The sequence below is a fragment of the Lissotriton vulgaris genome, chromosome 2_1, assembly GCF_964263255.1.
Source record: "Lissotriton vulgaris chromosome 2_1, aLisVul1.2, whole genome shotgun sequence".
NCBI lineage: Eukaryota > Metazoa > Chordata > Amphibia > Caudata > Salamandridae > Lissotriton > Lissotriton vulgaris.
The window spans coordinates 2,040,030,789-2,040,048,755 of NC_141687.1; the positions used below are offsets into that span (position 1 = coordinate 2,040,030,789).

The window sequence follows — 17,967 nt, forward strand, 5'->3', positions numbered from 1 at the left end:
CCCCCCACACACAGCCCCCCCACACAGCCCCCCACACACAGAGCCCCCCACACACAGAGCCCCCACACACACAGGGAGCCCCCCACACACACACAGAGCCCACACACACACAGAGCCCACACACACACACACACACACACAGAGCCCCCCCCCACACACAGAGCCCCCCACACACACAGAGCCCCCCCCCACACACAGAGCCCCCCCCACACACAGAGCCCCCCCCACACACAGAGCCCCCCCCACACACAGAGCCCCCCCCACACACAGAGCCCCCCCCACACACAGAGCCCCCCCCACACACAGAGCCCCCACACACACAGAGCCCCCCACACACAGAGCCCCCCACACACAGAGCCCCCCACACAGAGCCCCCCCCACACAGAGCCCCCCCACACAGAGCCCCCCACACACAGAGCCCCCCACACACAGAGCCCCCCACACACACAGAGCCCCCCACACACACATAGCCCCCCACACACACATAGCCCCCCACACACACAGAGCCCCCCACACACACAGAGCCCCCCACACACACAGAGCCCCCCACACACACAGAGCCCCCCACACACACAGAGCCCCCACACACACAGAGCCCCCCACACACAGAGCCCCCACACACACAGAGCCCCCCACACACACAGAGCCCCCCACACACACAGAGCCCCCCACACACACAGAGCCCCCCCCACACACACAGAGCCCCCCCCACACACACAGAGCCCCCCCCACACACACAGAGCCCCCCCCACACACACAGAGCCCCCCCCACACACACAGAGCCCCCCCACACACACAGAGCCCCCCCCACACACACAGAGCCCCCCCACACACACAGAGCCCCCTCACAGACACGCAGAGCCCCCCACACACGCAGAGCCCCTCACAGACACGCAGAGCCCCTCACAGACACGCAGAGCCCCTCACAGACACGCAGAGCCCCTCACAGACACGCAGAGCCCCTCACAGACACGCAGAGCCCCTCACAGACACGCAGAGCCCCTCACAGACACGCAGAGCCCCTCACAGACACGCAGAGCCCCTCACAGACACGCAGAGCCCCTCACAGACACGCAGAGCCCCTCACAGACACGCAGAGCCCCTCACAGACACGCAGAGCCCCTCACAGACACGCAGAGCCCCTCACAGACACACACGCAGAGCCCCTCACAGACACACACGCAGAGCCCCTCACAGACACACACACGCAGAGCCCCTCACAGACACACACACGCAGAGCCCCTCACACACACACACACGCAGAGCCCCTCACACACACACACACGCAGAGCCCCTCACACACACTCACACACACACACACACGCAGAGCCCCTCACACACACACACACACACGCAGAGCCCCTCACACACACACACACACACGCAGAGCCCCTCACACACACACACACACACGCAGAGCCCCTCACACACACACACACACACGCAGAGCCCCTCACACACACACACACACGCAGAGCCCCTCACACACACACACACACACGCAGAGCCCCTCACACACACACACACACACACACGCAGAGCCCCTCACACACACACACACACACAGAGCCCCCACACACACACACACACACAGAGCCCCCACACACAGAGCCCCTCACAGACACGCAGAGCCCCTCACAGACACGCAGAGCCCCTCACAGACACGCAGAGCCCCTCACAGACACGCAGAGCCCCTCAGACACGCAGAGCCCCTCACAGACACGCAGAGCCCCTCACAGACACGCAGAGCCCCTCACAGACACGCAGAGCCCCTCACAGACACGCAGAGCCCCTCACAGACACGCAGAGCCCCTCACAGACACGCAGAGCCCCTCACAGACACGCAGAGCCCCTCACAGACACGCAGAGCCCCTCACAGACACGCAGAGCCCCTCACAGACACGCAGAGCCCCTCACAGACACGCAGAGCCCCTCACAGACACGCAGAGCCCCTCACAGACACGCAGAGCCCCTCACAGACACGCAGAGCCCCTCACAGACACGCAGAGCCCCTCACAGACACGCAGAGCCCCTCACAGACACGCAGAGCCCCTCACAGACACGCAGAGCCCCTCACAGACACGCAGAGCCCCTCACAGACACGCAGAGCCCCTCACAGACACGCAGAGCCCCTCACAGACACGCAGAGCCCCTCACAGACACGCAGAGCCCCTCACAGACACGCACCCGCAGAGCCCCTCACAGACACGCACCCGCAGAGCCCCTCACAGACACGCACCCGCAGAGCCCCTCACAGACACGCACCCGCAGAGCCCCTCACAGACACGCACACGCAGAGCCCCTCACAGACACGCACACGCAGAGCCCCTCACAGACACACACACGCACACACACGCAAAGCCCCTCACACACACACACACAGAGCCCCTCACACACACACACACACAGAGCCTCTCACACACACACACACACAGAGCCCCTCACACACACACACACACAGAGCCCCTCACACACACACACACACAGAGCCCCTCACACACACACACACAGAGCCCCTCACACACACACACAGAGCCCCTCACACACACACACACACAGCCCCTCACACACACACACACACACACACACACACACAGAGCCCCTCTGTTATGGCTGGATTTTCTGAGTAGGTGGGATCAGCCCCCAGGGGCCCCTCCAACCCAGCCAGAACGTACTCACCTTCCCTCCTCAGGACTCCTCTATCCAGGCACCTGGTACCTACCTGAGGATGGGGAACTCGCAATATACAAGCTCATATTATTAAAAACACCACTAAATCTATAGGGATACTAAGAATACTCACTGATTACTAGGGATATCCATACCCTACACCACACTTATTTACATCAGTTGGTCTCGCGGCCACTCAGACCCAGACCGGTCTACCCTAGGGCAGATATTGCGCACAATCCGGTGCGACTACACATGGGCCTGCAGAACCCAATGCTCCCTTTTCCAAACGATCAACAATCCTGTCGATCTCCACGCTAGTTCAACCTCCTAGCGCTCTCACTTATTCAAGCCACAATCCAGTGGGTATACACACTGGTTCGACCCCCCAGTGCTCTCACTAACGCCGCATATCAACGACGACCACATTCCTATGAACACCTATACATATATATATATATATTAGGAAGTCTCTTCACTAAGGGTCTGCTACTACAATATTAGGAGTTAGCCAATTAATATCGTGTGCTCCCTATTCTTGGCATCAAAAGTCCACTCACTCCCTATTTATGTGATCACCACTTACCTGATTGGGATTACTCATCCATTCACGTGCCTAGCAAACACCTAGGAGCTACATTTACCTTCAGTGAACAAGAATACAAGGGGACACGTGCCAGTTTTCTACAAACTGGGGGTTGTTTTATTATAACAATATAAACATTTACATAAATCTGACAAAGACTATAGGTAGAACACACCGCTTGAAAGAGAAAAGATTACACATAACAGGAACACTCCGCTGAAAGGGAAAAGATTAGACATAAAGTGTAAGTGTAGCTAATGTGATGAAAACAATATCACCTGATTAGTGTGAAGTCTTGTTCTAGCTGTCATCTGGGTTCCTCTCTCGTCTGTGCCTTGGCTCATCTCAGACTCTCTCTCTCTCCTGCACTCTTGGGTACACCTCTGCGCTGATCACTCTGTCTCTGGACTCCTCTCCCCCACACGAACTGTCTCTCCACCTTCCGTCTTCAATCTTAATGGTTCCTGCCGCTCTGATCACCGTTCATTCCACTAGCTTATTCACTCTGTCTCTGCGCCAATGTCCAATTAACTCCATCTGCTCCCATAGGTTAGTCCACGATCTCTCCTCTATCTCTTCTAAAAGGCATTACTTCAGACTCCAGCTATTCACACCTCCTCCTGATAAGCAACTGCTTCTGACTGCTTCCTTCAGTTCCAGCTCACTATTCAACTCAGCTCTTCTCCAGCTTGAACCCTCTCTCTCTCTCTGCCAACTCCACTCCACTGCTCGACTCTCTGCTGGACTGACCCTCTGCTTGACTCTCTCCTCGACTCACTCTCTCTTGACTGACTGACTCCGCCTCTGCACTTCACTGATATAGAATGCTGTTTCCTCATGGAAAGTTCCAGCCAGCAGCTTGCCGCCCACCAGATCTCTGCACCACTTCGCATCAAGGACACACACCCAGCTGGCCAGCCTTTTGTGGTGTCTTCAACACAGAGAATAATACAGCCTACCGATAAGGGCTGGCCCAGACCGGTTCTCTCCAAGTGAAAAACAGCCTTAACTATAAACATTGCCTTTGCCCTGAAAAGCCTCTCTGCTTCCATCAAGATGGAGTCCCTCTAGCTCTAGGCCTGTAGGCCTGAAAAGGGGTGAAATGCTCCTTAGCTCTGTCAGAATACCTACATAAACCATACCAATATGTCTAATATGTCAAAGCCAATAGGCAATAGACAGGTGAAAGTCAAGAATAAAGGCATATTAAGCAGCTATCCTCTTCTAGATCTGGAAAAAAGGGCTTAAAAGGGCCAACACAGGCTAAGAATACCTATACTAGATGCGAGCAAGACTAATGATCTATATCACTGCTAAATAAAGCCAAAAACTCTGCCATTACACCCTCACACACACACACACACACACACACACACACACACACACACACACAGAGAGCCCCTCGCGCGCACACACACACACACACACACAGATAGCCCCTCGCGCACACACACACACACACACAGAGCCCCTCGCACACACACAGAGCCCCCCTCACACACACACAGAGCCCCCCCTCACACGCATACACAGAGCCCCACACACACACACGCAGAGCCCCTCACACACACACACACACACACACACACACACGCAGAGCCCCTCACACACACACACACACACACACAGAGCCCCTCACAGACACGCAGAGCCCCTCACACACACACACACACACACAGAGCCCCTCACAGACACGCAGAGCCCCTCACAGACACGCAGAGCCCCTCACAGACACGCAGAGCCCCTCACAGACACGCAGAGCCCCTCACAGACACGCAGAGCCCCTCACAGACACGCAGAGCCCCTCACAGACACGCAGAGCCCCTCACAGACACGCAGAGCCCCTCACAGACACGCAGAGCCCCTCACAGACACGCAGAGCCCCTCACAGACACGCAGAGCCCCTCACAGACACGCAGAGCCCCTCACAGACACGCAGAGCCCCTCACAGACACGCAGAGCCCCTCACAGACACGCAGAGCCCCTCACACACACACACACAGAGCCCCTCACACACACACACACAGAGCCCCTCACACACACACACACACACACACAGAGCCCCTCACACACACACACACACACACAGAGCCCCTCACACACACACACACACACACACACACACAGAGCCCCTCACACACACACACAGAGCCCCTCACACACACACACAGAGCCCCTCACACACACACACAGAGCCCCTCACACACACACACAGAGCCCCTCACACACACACACACACACACACACACACACACACACACACACACACACACACACACACACACACACACACACACACACACACACACACACACACACACACACACACACACACACACACACACACACACACTCACACACACACACACTCTCACACACTCTCACACACTCTCACACACTCTCACACACTCTCACACACACAGAGCCCCCCTCACACACACACACACACACACACACACAGAGCCCCTCACACACACACAGAGCCCCCTCACACACACAGCCCCACACACACACACAGCCCCACACACACACACACAGAGCCCCCCCTCACACGCATACAGAGCCCCACACACACACAGAGCCCCCCCTCACACGCATACACAGAGCCCCCCCCACACACAGAGCCCCCCCCCACACACAGAGCCCCCCCCCACACACAGAGCCCCCCCCCACACACAGAGCCCCCCCACACACACAGAGCCCCCCCACACACACAGAGCCCCCTCCCCCCCCCCCCACACACACACACACAGCGAACAGAGGCCAGAAAAATAGATCACAACGAGGGAGCAGAGGGCAGAAAAACGAGGGAGCAGAGGGCAGAAAAACGAGGGCACAGAGGGCAGAAAAACGAGGGAACAGAGGGTAGAAAAACGAGGGAACAGAGGGCAGAAAAACTACACATTTATATTGATCAAGTAAAACCAATACCAAATGAAACCATTAAAGGTATGTGGCTCAAAGATGCAACATGAAAGCAAGACTACAAATCATGGTATCCAAAGTACTATTGGGTAAAATGAGCATAACCCTGGTTGAATGTAACATTATGTCTTGGGGCTCGGGCGATGTTGAAATCATTTACGGTTATTAAAAACTCTAACTGCAATTACCAAAGAAGAAATGCCCCAAAAACAAGTTTATCTTGCAAGAACCTCTATATACAACTGAGCCCAAGGCACTTCAGCCAGGAAAGTAGCACGCACAACAGGTACAAACAATATAACCAAAACAAAAGCCGCATGTGAGTTGATAAGAGCTCCCTTTACATTCTTGCTGTGTCGAGTGACATTTACATAGTTGTTACATAAATCACATGTGTGGCGCAAAGGTCTGTCCTACTAAGAAGGAAAGAGTCGGGGCATGCTCAGACAGGACCGTTGACGTAAGAACACATCTGAACGACAAGAATAATAAGACGCAGGTTGGGTCACTTCCTCCAGAGGACGAATGGATAGTTATTAGAATCAAATAGTTAATAATAAATAAAAATAGACGAAATGACATGTCCTGTTTCGTTCGTGACAGAGGATAGTGTGCTTGCTCTGCGACTGCATAAACAAAACATCCAGAATATGCCTGAAAGTATGCACTCTCAATGAGCCCTCCCCTTTCCCCTAAACCAATGTGTATCATTTGCTGTGTATACTACTCTGGTTAAACACTTGCACTATCGATCTGAAAGTGTCCAGTTTGCTCTTCTTCTCCCTTGCCTGTAAACCTTTCCTTTCTCATACTCATTTTTCGTCTCTTTAATTTTTCTATTCTGCGGTAAGGCACAGGTTTGTGCTCTTTATTCCTTGTAATGTTATCTATAAATATTTCTTCATTGTTAAAATAAATTCCTTGTCCGGCTGGACTTGGACAAATACATAAGCAGCTCATCAAGGCTTGTCTTATTATCAATGTTTCTTATCTCTGAACGGCTTTGGACCACTATCCCTTTGCAGCAGACATAATAAATGGCACGCCTGTGCATACAAGGGGATTAAAAAGGGTGGATAAGTTTCATTGGGTAGCAGCATTGTGGGATCTGAGAACGTGCTGGCAGTGGTCCCGGACATAAAAAGTGATGTAATCGGAACCCTGGTGGGAAACACACACTTAAACCAAACAAAGTCAATCTGCGGCACTGCGCACTCGCCGAGCAGACATGGGCCATCAACAAGCGTTCTGTGTAAATAGTCACCGACACGAAAACATAAAATCTCGCCAGCGAGACTGCGCAAGCGCAGCCTTCGCTAGCCGAGACCTAAAAAGTGATGTAATAGGAACCCTGGCGGGAAACACGCACTTACTTACACCAAACAGAAAGTCTATCTGCGGCAGTGCGTAATCGCAGAGCAGACATGGGCCATCAACAAGCGTTCTCTGTAAATAGTCACCTACACGTACCTGAGGCTGCATGCCCCACGAAAAAACAATCCTCGGTAATCATGACAGCCGCGAAGGTACTCAACCATCAGCAAAGAAGCGACCTGTCTTCTACCGTGTGCACAGCGGTCCCTCCCCCGGTCTGCATTTACAGTGTGCAAGCGCTCCAGTGCCACAACGCACCTGGCTGAGGGAGGGGGCGGGACCGAGTACACGGACCAATGGCGTCTCGGCTGCTACGGCTTGCGCAGGAGTCTGAGACAAACCTTCCTATTGGCTGAGTGATCTGTAGTCTGAGTCCGACTCCCCGAGGCAGCGAGAAACTAAATTAAACCAGTGCGGTACAGTGGTGTTTGGAGGGCAGAAAAATGAGGGAACAGAGGGCAGAAAAACAATCACAACGACGGAACAGAGGGCAGAAAAACAATCACAACGACGGAACAGAGGGCAGAAAAACAATCACAACAGAGCACAAACAAGAGGCAGAGAAAAGAAAAGCGAGCACTCACCGGCTGGGGCGGAGGACTCTGATGTTCTCCCTTGCTTCTCCGGCGGCGGTCAAGCAGAAATGACTCTACGAAAAGCACAGTCATTTTCGGATACGGGGGTGTGTCTTTCTTTCTCTCCTCTTCCCATTGGCAGGAATGTAAAATTCCAGCTAATGGGAAGAGGAGAGAAAGAAGCTAAAAAACACACCCGATTCCGAAAAAGACGGGGCTTAAACGGAGTGACGGTTACCCCCTCCCTCTTGTACCTCCCTACACTATCAAACCAACCATTTGCCCCATATTCGCTCATACTTGGCAGCCTCATGCCTCGTATACTGGTTTCTCTTGAACAGCACTCCACTCCTTTCCTCCACTTCGCGATTGACTGGGCGGCAGGGTCTTTCCAGGTCTCTGCAATGTCTCTTAGCCACCAGGAGGGCCACTCCCAGAAACCGTTTCAATCCTGGATCCAGCCATACCTTCCATGACCCCCAAGAGAAGGGCAAGGGGACATAGGGGGACTGTCCAGCTTAACATCTCGCTCAGCTTATTCACTTTCACGGACCAGTCGCTGGTGATAGCGGTGCAGGGACCAGACCATGTGGACTACAATCGTAGCCATATCAGTTTCTAGGGAATGTCTTTATCGCTTCCTCTTAACAAGGCATGAAGACGCAGGACCAAAGTTTCCTGAAACGCCATTTAGTACTCTGCTGGGAGGCCGTTCGACCCGTGAGTCTAACGGTTTGCGAGTGATGAGGTTGCCTCTTCTAAGGCTCTCAAATATTAAAGCTCAGGGCTCAGATGAGCGCATCTCGAGAGAGGAGATTGGAGGAGGATGCTCTGTAGAAAGTGCGTGATGGCAGCGGGATCTTTAACTCAGTCTACTGGGTAGAGCACATTTGCGACTGGAGTGTGGGATATGTGACCTCTAGTATCACTGATCTTCGTAACAATCCGGTTGGCCAGGGGATGGGAAACAAGCCAGTGAAGCAATTTACCATTTTGATCACCCCATCCATAAGTCTGCGCAGCAGAAGACCTCCAGATCAGCTTGGCTGATTTGAGTGATATATGTTTAATTCCTTCCCTTATCAAGTGTAACTGTCGGCTTTCAGCTTCTCCCTCTGCCCCAGTATGGTTTTACTCTAGACTGAGTACCTGGGCCTCCAATTGGGAGAGACGATGGTCCTGCATTAAGCGTTTGTGTTTGAGAGATCCTTTAGCGTAACCTCAGACTGTGGCTTTCCCGCCTCCCACAATGTCCCCTGAAGCTGTACTGTACCCTCATTGGATTGAAAGTAGCGTTTAAGTTACTCCCCAACCGCCTTCTTGTATTCTTGATCTTGGAGAAACCAGGTGTTGAGCCTCCAAACGGGACGTATGGCCCCAGTGGGGCCCTCGACCTGCAGCAGAAGGGGAGAGGGATCTTATATGCTACGCGCTAGGTTATGGATGTCAGTAACCATCCGACAGGTTGGGTAGGCATGAAGATTAAATCAATACAGGAATGAGTATGGTATGCTGAAGTTTCTGGGGGTTCCAGGTTTCCCAGACATCAGAGGCCCAGTTGGAATGTCCAATCCACCAGCCGTCTAGCACCCAGGCTTCTATGGGAAGAGGGTGTCCCCGTGGCGTCCTTAGTGGACTCTAGGACCACATTAAAGTCCTGTCCGATAACTTTCAGCCCTTGGGGAAGAGAGTATATTACATCTACAGGGGCTCGGAGTGTGGTCCCCAGAGTTGCAGGAGGTACATAGAGCGACATTAAATTAATAGTGGTTTTTCCTAGCGTCCCCGTGAGGGTCACATACTGGCCCCTGAGAGTCGCTACGTGTATGGGTCAATGTTAAGGGAAGGGAACATCTCAGGAGTATTGCATCTCCACTGGATCCTCTAGAAAACCCTCAGTGCCAGACTCTTTTGAAGCCTTGGCACAATAAAAGGGGTAACGGTTTCCCATAATATGTGTTTCATGGAGCAGTAGGACATCTGGTGCAACCCTCCGAGCGAACTTCAAGATCGCAGTCCACTTCACTTTATCTAGGAGTCCATTCACCTTCCAGGAAAGAACTCTGAGAGATTCACCCCGTACTGGGACACTGTCATGTTGGGCTGGTGGTGCTCTATAGAGCCGGCGGTGCTGGCATGTTGCGGGATCTGAGTGCCTAGGATTTGCCACAAGACCCCACTCCCTCAAATGTACCCAAAGGACGCCTACCTCCGCATCTTTAACATTGTAGCCATTGTTACCTTCGAGCAGAACAATTTCAACAAATACAGGGGCAACATTTTGTCTCACCGCTCCCAACTCACCCCCCACCCTATACTTCTCCCATTGAAGCATCTGTCGCCCCATTAAAAAAACACTAGAACAAGAAGAACAAGCTAGTGTAGTAAACTAGATGTGGAAATACAGCATTGGACCCCTCCTTATATCAGGATTTGTATTTACCCAGAACAGAAGCTTTAGTAATGGTGCGTTACATCCTGGATGCGGCGGCTGCGTGAAAGGTCCGTGTCCTCTGATCTCAGGGATGGAGACTGGGAGGCCTCCCGCTGAGAACCCCTTATGGGTCAGCAAGGCTCTCTGAGAGGCTTTATGGGTTCCGAGGTGTCAGCGATTCGCGTAGTCCCTGAGGGGCCCCAGCCAGTGAGGTGGATACGGTTCTTTGGGAGTTGCACCCCCTTCGGGAACGCATATGTCGCCTGTGGGATCTTGCAGGTTTGGCAGGCTGCAAAGATTCCTGGGGGTTTGGAGGAGGGGCACCTGTCTGTGGACGGAGCAGACATTCCTCAGGTCCATGCTGCTTCTGAATTTTCAAAGAAGTGTGTCCAGTTCTGAAATACTACTCTGAGACAGGCCGGGCAAAGGAGCCTATAGGGCAGATCAAGGGATCTCCGTTTCTGCTTTAGGGAGTAGTAGGATCTTCTCTGTACTTGCACTTTCCTAGTATAGTCTGGGAAAATTATTACTTTAGCTCCTCTATAGGACAGAGCAGGTTAGGGTGCGAGCTGCCTACAGGATAGCATATCTGTCTTTGAACTTTAGAATTCTAGCATTGATTGGGCGATGTGGAGCTCCCGGTGGCGGCCTGGGCGCAAGGGCTCGGTGAGCACGTTCTACAGCAAACCAATGTGGAGAGCGCAGCAGGGGACATCCAATATGTGATCATGTCTTTGATAAAGGTGCCTATCCGTACCGGTTCTCATCCCACAGGGATTCCCACCAGGCGGAGATAGTGCCATCATGAGCAATTTTTGGCATCTTCTGTGCGCCTATGGAGGTCATTCGTGCAGGTCATTAACTGCTTGACCTGCTCCTTCAGTTGCAGTACATCATCCTCCGTTGTCTAGAGTCGGGTCTCGGCCTCCGTTATCCGGGTGGTGGCATTGCGAAGATCTTGCAGGATGAGGGCCACATCCACCTGAAACTCCCCTGTCTTAGTTTCTATTGAGTCTTGTGTGGCCATTATAGCTTGCAGGAAAGTAGCAAGATCTACGCCTGACTGGGCAGGCGTATCTGATATCGGTTCTCCATTGCCCAAGCCCCGGTCGTGTACTGATGTATGCGGATCTGGGATGGCGGTGGTCTTGCTCCCTTTTCCTTTCCAATAGCAAGGCAGTATCAGGAAGGACCAATGTGTATCTGCAGTTTGTGCCGATCTCCATGGTCTCACTTCCAAGACTGACCACAGCTACGTGATCGGGATCCTTTTTTCTCATGCAGAGTACATCTAGGTGAAGCGAGGTACCACCACGTTAGTCCTTATGGGAGTGTCCAGATCAAGCGTGGTGCACATAGAAGACACCCAGTGGGAATGTGTGAGGGGGCCTCTTCAGGGTCCACTGTCTCTCGGTGATTGCCACAGCGCTCAGCACGACGCTTCCCCTGCACTTCCCACTCCTTACTCACAAAAAGGGCTCTAGGTGTTGCCGCAGGTACTACTGCCCTCTTGGTAAGTTCTCAGGGGAAGCCCCTCCACCCCAGGTCAGCATGTGTATAGGAGAGCTCAATCGCCTTTACTCCAGTGACTGCTCTGCCGATCTGCATGCTGAGTGCACCATCAAGGGGGGGATTGTTACGAGACAGATTGCCTGTCACCTCCAGCTGGGGGCCAACACCTCAGACAGCGCCTCCAGCACTTTTGGTAAGCCCAACAGTCACCCGGGAGGGAGGGGTGAACTCAAGAGTCTTGCCAAATCAACCAGATATTCCCACCGCTCCTCAAGATTCAACACCCTTGAGAGCACCCGGCCCTACCTTTCAAGGCTGGTTGTGCAGGTGGTCCGTTGACTCTGACTGTGGCACCGCCAACTATGTGTTGTGCTCTTCCCGCAGGCGCTGGACCTGACCCGAGGGGCTGGCAGCCACACTCCCGGTGCTCCAGGGTATGAATTAGCCGACCGCCGATCTCGGTAAGGTTACTGAGCCCAGCCGGCCGCACCGGGTGTCCTGACCAGCCGCAGCCAATGTAGTTATATATCCTCGCTTGTCTCGGTCACACTGCTGCAGAAGAGGCCGCTTTGTTTGTTTGTGCGTGGCGGCAGCTACCGCCTTCCTTCTGCACAGGGCAAAGGGAGCCAGAGGATCTCTCGGACGGCGCCAGGAGACGGGTCGTTCAGGGGTCTCTACCAGGCACTTCTTCGATCTTGTGCAGGGCCTCTAGCCGGGTTCTTCCCTTACCATGCCTCAGTCGCCTTCTTGTTGGGCAAAAGGGCGGACCTGCTGGATTCCACTGCCACAGTGGAGTTCTCGTGCCCGCTACGCCCCCAGCAGGGGACGTCTATTCAGCTAAGCCACACCCCAACCGCCAGCACGGCACAGTCTGGAGCCCACACTTTATCGGCCCCAGGCTATACCATCGCCATTTTGTCGTAGCTCCGGCGCTGTCGCTGGTCGTTCTGACAGGCGTTCGTTCTCGAGCTCCGTGCGCCCAGCATCCCCCCTCCCCCACCCCCCCCCCCCCCCCCCCCCAAAGGGTTCGGGCACATCGCCGCTTCAGCTGGCTCTCTGCTTGGGAGGACTTGCAAAGATTTTTGATCCTGGGGAAAGCATACGACTAAAGCGGATGACGGAGGGATCCGGGGCACTCTTGGAGTGCGACTGCCATCTTGACGTTCTGGGCCACACACCTGACCCCTGTAGTTTCAGGGCACATAACTGCCTTCTGTAAGAAAAAATGTGAGTGGAGGAAAGCTTTTCCTATGGAAAAGTTCTGGCAAGAGACAGGACTGCTAGCTTCAGATCCGCGTTGAAGGGCGCAGAAAGTAAGTGACGTAGGTGACCTTGACATCACATCCAGACCAGACAGACCGATTCGACTCGGAGCCGCATGAAGCCTAAGCATGTCCAAGCATTAGAGAGAATTGCTTTAAAATTTTCCTGAATTCAGTCTGGCTCCTGGGGAAATTCAAAAGAGGAGAAATCTACAGTAAAAGGTCTCTTTCAGAAAGGTAATTTTATTTATACAAGCGTGATTGTAAAATTCATGTTTACTTATTTTTCTATTTTGGACCCCCACTCATCATAGTCGGGGCTAGTGAAAGTTTTCAGGTGCATGGTAATTAAGGAGCGGACGGTCAATGTGATATAAAAGTAAAATAAAGGCCAATATTATCTAAAAAAAAGTTAACTAAGTTAGACCATATAAAGCTGCTGTAGGAGTAGGGTTAATAGCCACTTGGACTCTTGCGCTAATTGTGTGAAAAAGATCCTCCCAAAACACTGGCTAGCTCCTCACAAAACGAGAACATATTTACCCAGTCCCTTGAATATCACCTCTTCAATTTGTTTTTACAGATTTAGGTAAACATGTTATTCATGCTCTTCAGTGTAAATATACGAAAATTAACATACTTCTTTAAACTATTACTACCTAATACAATTCCAGTACGTCGATTCCATTAAGCCCACATCTCTGTCAATGGATTGCTTTCCTAATATTACTCCTTCTACCAAAAACTCAGAGCAGTGTAGATTGCTTACAGAAAACATGTTCTGTACTAAATCAGTAGATAACACTATTGCGTCTTTTGAGAAGTTAGTAAAGTTTGAAGATCTCTGCCTGAGACACAGAAGATGTAACAATATCTGTGGGGGGGAGGCGGGGGTATAAGCAGGGCACATTCCAAGAAGGGTATCAAATCTGGCTTCTTTAAAGAAGGAGCCTATGCCACTAATCTTAAACAGTTGCCATCCATTAGTCATTCCTTATGTTAATCAATCAGGGGGAAGATGTTTGTAGTCTTGAAGGGAAGTTTTGGCATGAATTGTTGAAATCTTTATATTAAGGGAAAACCTTTTGTCTGGTAGCCAATTTATATAATGTAGAGTCTTATATCTGACCTTTAGCATCTGGCTGTCTTTGATACACCCGTATAAGCTTCCTAAGCCGTAGTTTCTTAACATTACAAGAACTAAGGAGTTGTCGAATTCAGTGAGTGTCGTGGAAAAATGTCTGAAGTAAACAGGATGCAAAAACTACAGTTGATGGACAGAATGCAGAACAATGTCATACATTCACACAGTACAGAGATCTGGGCCTAAATCAATCGTTTTTTTGCACTTCACACCACCACAGTTCAGACATGGCTATATGCAAATCAGCCTTGGCCCTGTGCCTCATGGGAACAGTCCAGCCCGATCAAGCATCCTAGGACCGGTTTCTGGCTATCAGCCGTCTTCAGCCTGGATAGCTTGACTCCAGTGGTGTGGAGAGCATGGGACTCACGTCCGAGCATACCCATCCCACTCGGGGTGACCAATGCAAAAACCACAGTCGCGGCTGTCTGGTTTGCTCTTAGACGTTTCCAACTAACGATTCCGCTCAAACAACTTGTATCGGACCTCGTGTTGATACAAAAGGACACGCCGACAGAAATATTCAGCCCCGGGCGGGCAGTCCAACAGTGAAGAACGGGCACCTCCGACCCATGCAGAACGTCTATCAGAACTAGTGGGATCACACCACAACACCACCACCCTTGAGACACCATTAACAGGACTTAGAAGAATTATTTTTGGTCCTGAGGAGAACCCCGCAATAGGGGGGTTCGAAACGCGTCAACCTTTCCTGGTCTATTGTCAATACCAAAGATTAGAAGGACTGTGTTAGGAAATTATATGAGCTATTCCAACTGACTTTGTTTTAGCACACAAGTTCTATGAATAAGCAAGAAGGTTACTGTAATATGTACAATGAAGCATTCTTGTTGACAAAAGGCCATACCTCAGAGGTTTATGTTGTACGGTTGTGAATGTGAGTGGTATGTATGGAGTGAGTAAGGCTTGTTGCGGATGTGATGTAAATTTGTCATAATTCTGTTTGTCATTGTAAATATTGTATTGATTTATATATATTTTGTATATGCAAAAAAATGTTCTTGAGAAAAAATGAAAATCGGACTAGTGAGTAAAAATGATTCAATAAAATAGTGACGTAAGCAAATACAGACCGGTATGTTTCATTCATAAAAGGTAATTGCAAAAAATGTACGAAGTCGGGTCCAGTACTGGCAGCTGTGTTGTTATTTGATAAACCAGAAATATAGCAGTGGGAACTGTATCTGCTGTATGAATATTTATAGTCTACGAAAGGTAATGGGTAGTCACACAGGCTCCGTCCTAATATAAATACTTTCTCATCTTTATGTACGAGATAGTGATTTATTTTATATATGTGAATTGTGAATATTATGGTTTATCTTTTTATTCTCTGTTAAGCAGTGTTATTGGTCTTTACAATTATGGATATTTATCCTGCTTTTTTATTTTTATAGTAAATGTATTAGTACTCCCTTTTTAAAGGATGGCAGGATTTTAATACATCCTTTAATAATGAGTAAAAGAGGGTCATCGGATGCTTTACTAAATTTGGATTGAAAAGTTTTTAAAATTAAACTACAAAACTGTTATGTCCGATGTGGTCTTGAGATGAGATCAGTGGAGAAGTGTGGCTCACTGGTTAGAGGAGGCAGACCTGGAAGCAGAGGTCAGCCCGGGACCAGGGTTCAATTCCCGGCTCAGCGGGGTCTTGAGTCCTAAAATGTCCACGAACTCGACAATTCTCACTCCGGTGCCTACTCGATTCACGGGTTCACACTCTGTGACTCTGGGCAATAGCTTGCTTAATCTCCACAACGGCCCCTCGCGGCGGGATGCCTGGCTTTCACCTTGCGAATACCCTGCCGGGGTTATCTCACAGGGGAATACCAGGACGGGTTCCCTAAGCAAGGGGAATACCAGGACGGGTTCCCTAAGCAAGCGCTTAGAGACCGGTTGGTGATTTGCGCTATATAAATTCCTGTACATGTACATGGTTTTAGTTGGTTTTCCAGTCTCATGTGGTAAAAGCATTGTTAAAAAAAAAATACAGCTATGCATACAAAGGGTCTTTGGGTCTGCCCAATACTAAGACAAGTTAAACAGCCATTCACTTTTTACATGCCTGCCCACCACAGCATATAACTTGGGGAAATGGGTCAGTCCATTTCAGCTTTTGGATCTCTTGCTTCATGAGTGACACATAATTTTGCCTGATTACATGTGTGTATCTGCGTAAAAAGTGCACTTTAGTGCCATGGTAATGGGCCAGTAATTTACCAAAGGAATGCCTAGTTTTCCCCCCCAATATTTTTCCATTTATAGTATAGGTTATAGTAATTCAGAACTAATAGTACCTGTAATTTGCACTAATGACTATCATATATTACTGTCCTGTGCATTTAGGCTAAAAACCGGTGTATGTATCTGTTCTACGTCCACTGCCAGCTAGGAGGCTGTTCTGTTATAATCATGTGGTAATTTATTTTTAAATGTTACTTTCTTGCATGGATATGGCTTACACATTTAGGCAGTGGCATGTTTTCTTTATTTCAGTTTCTTCTATTTTTGTTACGTTTGTAATAAAAATTAAAAAACGTACTATCAGACTAGCATGCATAGGCCAGAATAATGGGCTTTACCAATGTTGGTTTCCTTCTTGTAAACTGGAATACAGTGATCCACTTTACACCAACACTAGTACATGTACAAGTATTGATTTGAAATATGCTAATTGGTAAAGGAATGATTTATTTTAGTTTATATTTGTTGACCTCATCACACGGTTTTCTTTGCATGCATCGTAACCCTTCTTTATATTTATTTTAACTCCAATTAGCCACAGCCTTCCATGAGTTTGATAAAAAGTAAAAGACCATCAATGAAAAATGTTGCCACTCAGAAAGAGACTACTGCATCTGGGCCTGATTCCCGATCCAAAATTGTGCTGTTGGTGGATGCAGCTCAGCAAACGGGTATGTTTTTTTGTGCTCTTTGTAACTAAAGTGACCATCATACCATTACCATCCACTTGAACTTTTTTGTGCGCCAAGTACTCCAACCTACTTAAAGACCACTTCCCTACTCTGAATTACACCTCAACATTCACTTACTTTTTAAAAGAAAGGGGTTATAATATTAAAACAGCTGATGGGCAGCTTGCTCACAACCCCCTTCGACACCCTCATCCCACTGTACACTGGCACCCTCAGATGAAACTCAAGAAGAAAAAAGAGCCGCCTAAATACATTGTAAGATCTACTAATGGAACAACAAATTTTACTTTCAGCATCACTACAAAATGTATAATGCCACCTTCAGCAAATAACAAGCATTGGCATAGCCAGTAGGTCTCAACTTTGGGTCCTTATAAGTGTTTAGTTATCCAGCACAATATCCTTGGTGCAACAACATCAAGTTTTGCATGGCTAAACATTTATAGGTCCCAAAGGCGAGACCTATTGGCTATGCCAATGCTTGTTTGGAGTGAGTGGCTCGTGCAGGTATGCCACTGTGAGGTAGAG

At 50.3% G+C, this 17,967-nt stretch overlaps 1 protein-coding gene across 4 annotated transcripts in view; it reads left to right on the forward strand.

Annotated features, from left to right (window-relative positions):
- Positions 1–17,967, forward strand: part of SECISBP2L (SECIS binding protein 2 like) — an 877,433-nt gene that overhangs the window by 161,455 nt on the left and 698,011 nt on the right. For all 4 annotated transcript variants that reach the window (XM_086958273.1, XM_086958272.1, XM_086958274.1 and 1 more), the window contains exon 4: positions 17,283–17,418. In XM_086958273.1, the coding sequence (XP_086814399.1) occupies positions 17,283–17,418 (136 nt within the window). The remainder of the gene's footprint in view (positions 1–17,282; positions 17,419–17,967) is intronic.